An 8,897-nucleotide genomic window follows, 5' to 3' on the forward strand; every position below is an offset into this window, starting at 1 on the left:
GTGAAACTAGGAGAGATGGGAAACGAACTGCTTTCCATCACATAACTCCAGGCCTTGACAGGTTATTGTTCTTTAGTCACTAAGTTGTGTACAACTCTTGGCGACACTTTGGACTGTGGCCCTCCAGGTTCTTCTGGGCACGAGATTTCCTAGCAAGAATACTGGAATGGGTTGCCATTTCCTTTTCCAGGACATCTTCCCAACCCAGGGATCATCTCCTGCATTGGCAGGCAGATTCTTGACCACTGAGCCACCTGGGAAGCCCCTGATGGGTTACTAAGATGCAGTTAAATCCTGAAGGTGGTGCTTGAATGTGGAGTGCATGCCTCAGATTCCTTTGCCAATAACTAAGGAAGGCTTTTAATTAAGTGAAGATTGGATTAAAGCCCACCTGAAAAAAGCCCCTTCATTTTTTTAAACTTTATCCAGTATTTAATGATGCATGCAGGTTGGGCAGGCAAAAGAAATTGTTAACACATGAAAGGTGCACACGAGCCCACCTGGGCTTGGAGAAAGTTTCTAATATGTCTCTGCTCCCAAGACATTTTGACCATTATTTAGGCATCAGACTTATGGAGCTTTAATATAGGGTTCCCTGGTGCCATTAGAGCCTAGAGCCAAGGACACAACCTTAGTGGATTTTAGGCTAGACAAGAAATGAGAAAGGTATTGTATCCATGGGGTTTCCTTGGCTTCTCATTCTTGGAAAATGAGAAAGCCTCGCTTACTTTCCTGTAGCATGGAGGTGACTTGCCCTCAGGGGCTCCTTTTAATCCTTTTCAATCTCTTAATCATTTATGGGAAAGGATCAAATAACAAACCTAATTGAAAATTTTAATAAGTTTCAGAAGTCAGAAATTAATAAATTCTATCAATACTTTTTCAAAACTCAGGGTAAAACCTGGAACTAAATAAGTGAAGTATAGTTTTGAATGCTAAAGTACTCTTCTATGTTACTTTTCAAAGTGAAAATCAAAACAAAAATTATAGACCATTTTAAATATGAGATCTTTACATCTCATAAACAGGACAATAGTTGAACTCAGAGAACAAATCAGAGCATTATAACTCACTTAAAAGCTCAACAAATATCAGGGCTTCCCTGATGGCTCAGTAAAGAATCTGCTTGCAATGCAGGAGATCCCGGTTCAATTTTGGGTTGGGAAGATCTACTGGAGAAAGGGATAGGCTACCCACTCCAGTATTCTCAGGCTTCCCTCGTGGCTCAGCTGGTGAAGAATCTGCCTGCAATGTGGGAGACCTGGGTTCGATCCCTGGCATTGGGAAGATCCCATGGAGAAGGGAAAGACTACCACTCCAGTATCCTGGCCTGGAGAATTCCATGGACTGTATAGTCCATAGGGTCGCAAGGAATTGGACACGACTGAGAGATTTTCACTTCACTTTCAACAAATATTTATTGAGGGCTTATAATGTTCTACAAAATTTTCTAAGTTCCAAGGATACATGTAGCTTTCCTCAGAGTGTTACACGCTGTGGGATGACATAAACAAAAACAGAAAAATAATAAATATATCATAGCTACTGGTAAGTTCCATGAATTAAAAAAAGTTAAGTTGAATAATCAGGTGACAGAGAGTAATCTGAGGAAGGAGTGTAATTTTGTGTATGGTGGGTTCTCTGAGATAACAATAATAATAATAAAGTCTTCTCTGAGATAATTCATCAGGAAGAGAGGGAATCAAGCATGCAGACTTATGGGGAACAATATTTGAAGCAAAAAATCAAAATAAATAAGTGCAAAAACCCTGAGAAAGTTGGGAGTAAAACAAGCAATAGGTTAGTTTACAAGAGCAGAGGCATGATAAGGGTCAGATCCTGAGCACCTCAGACTGAAAGGGAACCAGAGAGCTGACAACAAGTGCAAAAGACAAGAGGATTTAACTTTTCATTTAACAAATATTTGCTGAATGCTGCCTCGTGCCAGGCATACTGTTCAGTGAGTATCAGATTCAGCAATTAATGAAATAGCCATATTCCTATATAGGTGGAACTTAAATTCTTTACAAAGGATGGAATATCCATAATAAGTTAGCTGAATAAAATACATGTTATGATAGTAGGTAATAAGTAGTAAAGAAGTAAAAAGAAAGAGGCAAAGAGGGTTAGGGTGGGCTGGCAGGTGAGGGACAATATCAGAAAAGATAGCCAAGATAGGTGATATTTGAATATATATCCAGAGGAGTTAGGGCCACGGGGTAACAGCATTCTGCAGAGAGGTACCAGCAGGTGCAAACACTTGAGGGGATTGTTGTTGATGGATATAAAATGAGGAATCATAAGAAGGCTAGTGCAAGGGAGAAGTAGGATGTGAGACTAGGTGGTAGTGAGACTATCGGTGAGGGGAGAGGAAGGGCAGATGAACTTGAGCCTTGTAAGCCATTGCAATGTCCCAGGTCTCTTCTCTGTGAGATGGGGACTCAACGGAGTATTCTATACCAAAGGGAGACATGGTCTGACCTACCTTTGCAGCTAACACTGGGCTACTGTGCTGAGTACAGACTGAATGGGAGCAAGAGAAATAATTCTGTGTGCTTCTGAAGAAATAATAGTCAAATGGGTAAGAGGGGATGATTTTTCCAACTAAAGAATCCGACTTAACCGACTGCCCACCTGTAGAATTGGCTTCCCCGGTAACCTTGAAAGTTATAGCTGTCACCAGCTTGTCACCAGCATTTCCAACAGATGCTAGGGATGTTGATGCCGAATATTTCTATATAGAATAAGCCTTTACCTCTTATGACATCCCATATTCCTTCCAATACTAAGTATCTCTGATTCCAGAGCATGTATCACCTAAATCTCCCCCCGCCCCACAATAGAATATAAGCTCTGTGAATGCAAGAGTCTTCTCTGCATCTCCGAGTAAAAAGTTGGATTAGATGGTATCTGATGGTCTTTCCAGGTCTGCCAGTCTGTGATCCCCTTGTAAACTGTGAGCCCTTATTCTTAAGGGCTTTGCAGGCTATGAAGTGAATGAAGGGGTGCTGTTGGAGGGAAGACAGGGATGAGTAAGGACAAACCTGAGTCAAGGAGAAGAGAACAGGTAATTCCTGGGGCAGGGGACTAGGGCACTCTCTGAAAATAAATGTGAATATCTCCTTGAGATGCAGAGTATTCTAATTTCAATAAAGGTGCGTCACTAGACACTGAGCGTACACCCAAGCATGGTATCATTGCTTCATTTGAGCCAGCCTGGTCACAAACTGTTCACAGGTGTCTGAGGTTCTCATGGGAAAAACAGCATCACTCCTTTAAGCATATTGAAAATATCTTTTTTATCTTGATGAAGTATACAAATGAGAACATTTCTTTCAACAAAGAGATCCACTGAGGCTCAGCATTACTATGCACCCCCAGACACCCAGAAGGCAGTGACCTCATGTGCCCCTGAGGTTTAGCAGAACAGCTGACAGGTTGGCTGACAGGGCCCAGATTTGCTACCAGATAAGCCAATGAGATATGTGTCATACTTATTGAATACAGAATCAAATATACTGATATAAAAAAATGCACACTAGATAACTTTAATTATTTTATTCTGCATTTACTTTATTTCAAGGAAAAGAAGAATGTTTTCAATATTGAGAAGCATGCATACATGGGTATCTTCCATGCTATTTTCTTTTTTTGTAAGATGCCTTCATTGCAAACTAAAAGTAGAGTTCAGCTTCCTGGGGACCTAGAAGGGGGAAAAAATGTAACAAATATTACTTATTAGTTAAGAGGCTCCTGTCATATATTATCACAATCATTTTTTAGATTGATGATACTGTTGTCGCATTCAAGTTAGATGAAAGCTAAGGCTCAGAGTAGGTGAGGGCCATAATCATATGGTTAGTAGGGGACGGACAGACAGACTTGAACCCAAGTCCATACTCTGAATTCAGATGTATGCGACATAGTAGGGCATACTCTAAAAGGAGAGAATAATTGCCATTCAAATTCAAATGCTAGAATAGTCACAGTTATAATCCAGAGAACCATGTTTTAAATAAACACAATCGATATTTCCTGGCAGAGGATCTCAGTGTCACAAGAAGAGACTGAAAAAATAGAGAAAAATGAACCCAAGTTGTAGAGTTTTCAGCTATTGGGACTCTATGTTCCCAGACACTGGTGTGGGCTCCTTCCCCTGTGGATTTTTCACCCATATGAACCCATGAAGGTTTAGAGTGTGGACTGCACCCTGAAGTACCCAGTCAGTTATCCTCCCATCTAATAGTACAAAGAGCAGTCACCTTATTCCAATAATCATTTCACGGCTTAAAACCAGAAGTTCCTGCGGGGCCCACTGAAGATCTTGAAACCCATCTTGGTCGGCAGCAAGTTGCTCCTCACCATACTCCCAGATCTGCTCAGCCAGCCTGCCAAGCGATGGGTCATGCAGGTGGCAGTGTTGCAGGCTCTCTTCTGGATGCTGATTTGCAGGATAGAGGAAAAGAAAAGGGCTATTAGTGAGAGTGGGTGCTGCCCCACAGAATCATCATGGAAAATTACTGCCCTGAGAGGCACCAATAAACCTTAAGTATTTCTGCTAGAAATGGTCATGACAGCAGAATATCACAGGCCATTAGAGAAGGGGCCATAATCACTCCCCATAGACATGTTTAGGGGTGTCAGAAAACCCAAAGGTGGCTCCAGGATATGCCTTTCTGGGCAGGACCGGAGGGAGAGGACGCCCTGTGCTGCGAGGAGCAGGGCATCTCACCGGGAGCCCTCGGTCTTCTGAGCCTTCTCCGACTCCCGGGTCCTCATCTGCTCGTAGTCATTCACCATCGCAGCCAGTAGGAGGCGCGATTCCTCCTCATCCAGGGTAGCAGGATCAAAACGCCCATCAAAGACAGACCTAGGGAGGGGAAGCAAGCCCAACACCAGCTCTGAGCCCCGCCGCCCCGATACCCCCACATCCAGGATAAGCAGCTAGGTTTCCTGGTTTCTGCGACTTCCCCTGAGGATGTGACTGCCGCATCTCTCAATGGAGAGGGCAAGAGGCCAGTAATCCATCCAAAACGGCTGCTTCTTCAGAATTTAGGCTCTGGTATGACCTCAAAGAAGTGGTCTGCTCCAAACCTCTAGTAGATTACCTAGGCTTGGGAAAACTGATGGTTAGATTTTCAGGAATTTTATGAACTTAGTGTTAAATACAGCCATTATTAAAAATTAAATGATAATAATAGTTTAAATCTGAAAATGGTTTCAGTTTAGTGTATTCTAAATGAAGGTGAGCAATTAGATTATAGGTCCCATACATCTAAATAACAAATTTGTTGGCAAAATAATTAGCAGATTTAGGATGCGATCCATTTCTCAAATTATGGTTAAATTAATAAATAGATTTCCTACAGATACAAATATTTGATAAAAAGAAATAAGTTATATGAAATTTACAATAACAATGTAACGTATATGTTTTATGTCTATTTGTAAACTGCGTGCTACATATCTTTGCCTCATAAAAATGATAAATTTATATATAGTTTACATTCTTATATTATCAACCCCTCCGTGAAAGCCAGATACAGCATGGTACAACTGGGAACACAGAATTTTATGAACCAGGGTTCAGGAGAGGTGAGAGAATCCTAGCAGGGCTGTCTTACCTGAATGGTGCTGCATGAAACATGCCCGCCTGGTACAAGACCAGGATGCTGAGGACCAAGAATGGGGGGAACTTCCAGAACCCCATGACACCTCTCTGTAAGGGAAGAATAATGTCACCACCTGTGGCAGGTCCAAATTCCCTGAGCCCACAGATCTGGGCTCTGCTCCTGCCTGTGCCTCTAATTCCCTTGCATCCTGGCTTCAGGCTGGTCATTTCACTCCCCTTCACCTCCTTGGCAAAGTGGACTTCTGGATGATGCAGTAAGCCTGTAGGATGTGTGGTTTAGAAAAAGAAACCTTCCAGGTGAACTGGGTGAGGAAATCTCTGAACATAGCCCCCTCCCCAGCACCCCACACACTCTCACATACAACCTGTTGGCCAGGACTCCTGGAAGACAGACTGGGTCTGTCTGTACCTGTCACCACAGCTTTTCCCCTTGTACAACTCAAAGCTGTCATCCCAGTGCTGGGTTTTCCCTCATACCTGATCGGGGGAGGAGATTAGAGAGGACTTATCACTGTAGTTGGAATCCTTGAGAAACTAAAGGACCAAAGTCTACCAGTCAGTCACTCCACACTTTTGCAAAGAGGACCCTGTAAGAAGCAAGCTGGGAGAGTCTCAAATTGGGACCCAGGAAAAAAACTGGGGGAAAAGTTCCCAGAACCCACAACAGGGGCTTTCATTTAATGACTGTCTGCCCTTCAGTCATTGTGCCTATTTCCCACCTGCCGGCACTGTCCTGGGTTCCAAACACATTTCCCCCGGTCCTCTAGGCATGAGATGTGACCCACGACAGCACTGGCCGCACAAGGCTATTCCTGCATCAGGATCAGCCTGCAGTACCCGGAAGCTCCAGCATCCCAAACTGACCTAAGCACGTGAGCCGCGGGAAAGAGACTGGAGCCCGCCTGGGCACAAGAAGAGTGAAGAAGAGTTTGCAAACTGAGACCATCCAGTGTTACCTGTGGAAGGAGCCTTGCAGAGTAACTCAGCTTGTGCGAAGAGACCAGGACAGGAGTGGTCAGAGCCATTCAGACAGGAGAGATCCGCTAAGAAAAAGTACTGGAGAGAGAGAGGGAAAGAAGGGGAGAGAAACAGAATCCCAGCTAAGCAGGAATCTCCAGGCTTACCTGACAGCCGGTACCAGGTGGCTGGGAGCAGAGGAAGGAGCAGCAGCAGTAGCTTTGGCGGCAGGCGATGGCACTCTGGCAGAAGTGGCAGAGACACTTGGGTGCCTCTGAATCCTCCCAGCATGAGCAGCTGCTTTTATTCCCGCTGCTCTGGGTCTAGGGGGGTTCCAGGAGCTCCGGGCAACCAATGAGGGGAAGGATGTGAGCCCCAGAAGGATTGTGTCACCACTTGCGTCCAGAACATGGAGCATCCAGAAGTACCACCCCACTTGTATTTGCATTGAGGTCATTGATGGCGGGGGTGGGAGGGGGGCACAGAGGGGGGTTGGTGAGGACAAATGAAAAAAACAGGAAAAGTAAGTTGGAATTTGAGGACAATTTGACGTCACGGTTAACTTTACCTGTTTGCTTTCAAGGGTTTTGAACAGGCATGCGTCCCACTCCATCCCCAGCCGTGCTATCCTGTAGAATAGAATCCAGCATTACAGAGAACCCTGACTCCCCTAGATTTGACCATAGACCCCCGTCCAAGAGTGCTTCAGAGTTAATGCGCAGCAGAGTTGATGATTCTGTGCCCAAGCGGGGAGTCAGATTCAGACGGCAGGAAGCACCCACAGGAGAGCAGGGCGTGTGGAGATAAAAGGATAGAAGTCCAGGAACTTTGTCAGATTTCAACGCTGTTCCAGCTATAAGTTTGCCAGGTGGTAGGACTATGGGCTAGAAACTAGTAAAGTCTCAACATACTTATCTCTGAAATGGGAATCATATTCCAGTCTTGAAGGGATGCTATCATTACTAACCATGTACCTGTTTTCCTCCCAGTTAGGGATCTAGAAGAGCTTAACAGGGAAGTTCATAGAAGATTCCGTGGGATCACGATACGCTTTCCCAGTCAACACCCTCCACACCCTCCGCAGCTACCTGGAGTCATGCTGGGTGGTCCTTCATTGGGTAAGGAGGGGCTGGATGCGCTGCTGAGCCTGAGCAGGGAAGTGCAAGGCTTAGATGCCTCCCAGCTTCCAAGCGGACCTCTAGCCCCACGCCTCCTCCCCCACCATCCATCACCTAATGCTCACCCTCCTTCCCCAACCATTTGCCCAGCTGCCCCTTGCTTCCGGCTGCTGTTTGCCAAGATGTTCCAGTGACCCTGCACCCTCATCTACTGTAATTCAGTCCTCTGCTAGAAAGCCCGCCAAGCTTGATGGTGCTGAAGAGTCCTGCGGGAGTGTAAACCCGTGCTGGCTTCTGTCTGCTCTTACACACTCACAAACTCAGTACTGACTCCAAACATGTGCGCGCTCCCTAACCACAGGCACTCACAAAATGACACTGGTGCACCGGGGCATCCAGGTGATGTTCAGAGTCCGGCAGTAAGCGCACAGCACACAGCAGCAGGATTACGTCCTGCGTCCATGACTCTGGAATAAACGTGCTCTGTAAAACCCGATTGCCCAGCTCCTACACCCTGCTCAACAGGTTTCTGGATCTCCCCGTTGGAGCGACTGCTCTAAGCCTTCCAGGAAGGTCTGAGGTCCTGACTTGCTGTCCTCAGCAGGTAGAACGCAGAGAAAGATGCTTCTCCCTGTACACAGGATCGCTGGGTCTGAGCGCACAGCACATGATCCAAGCAGCCTGTATAGACCCTCCAGCGCCACAAGCACTGCAGCGGCATTGCGGAGCGGAGGTGGCGGGGGGGTAGTGGGGGGACACAGATCCCAGGTAGCTTCTTTTCTCGGGGAGAACTGATACTAGCTGAAATGAGACATGAGTGACCGAGCCACAGGTTCACACCCAGACCTCAGTGTCAAGCTTCAGTGTTCCATTCGACACGCCTGCCTCGCGGCACATCTCTTCCCCTTCAGGTTGGTGCTCTCAGGGTTCAGGACATCTAACTTCCAAGATGCCCTTATTCCAATTTTCTGCTTCTTAAGCCTAGGGGCGGCACTGGTGCAAGGGAATAAAATCTTGGGGCAAGGGAACTGGGTGTCTGAAACTAGCTCTCCTCTGGCAGGATTGCAGCGGTAGGGAGTAATCAGTCGGAAGCGGGAGAGTGCGATTGGGCAGAAAGCCGGGAAAGGGAAGATGTGCAAGGGAAGGATTCAGGATGGCGGACCGCGGGCTCCTTCCATCCTGGTGTCTAG

The 8,897-nt window shown here is 45.9% G+C and overlaps 1 protein-coding gene across 1 annotated transcript; it reads right to left on the reverse strand.

Moving 5' to 3' along the window:
• Positions 1–3,566: 3,566 nt before the first annotated feature.
• On the reverse strand, positions 3,567–6,828 carry LOC138420567 (calcitonin receptor-stimulating peptide 1). The gene is made up of 5 exons (XM_069553858.1): positions 6,757–6,828; positions 5,625–5,719; positions 4,733–4,870; positions 4,263–4,441; positions 3,567–3,703 (listed from the first exon to the last, which is right to left on the reverse strand). Exons 2-4 carry the CDS (start codon positions 5,708–5,710, stop codon positions 4,288–4,290), a joined length of 378 nt encoding a protein of 125 aa, XP_069409959.1. The 5' UTR covers positions 5,711–5,719; positions 6,757–6,828; the 3' UTR covers positions 3,567–3,703; positions 4,263–4,287.
• Between the last annotated feature and the right edge of the window lie 2,069 nt (positions 6,829–8,897).

The sequence above is a fragment of the Ovis canadensis genome, chromosome 15 (genome assembly GCF_042477335.2).
Source record: "Ovis canadensis isolate MfBH-ARS-UI-01 breed Bighorn chromosome 15, ARS-UI_OviCan_v2, whole genome shotgun sequence".
NCBI classification, from domain to species: Eukaryota; Metazoa; Chordata; class Mammalia; order Artiodactyla; family Bovidae; genus Ovis; species Ovis canadensis.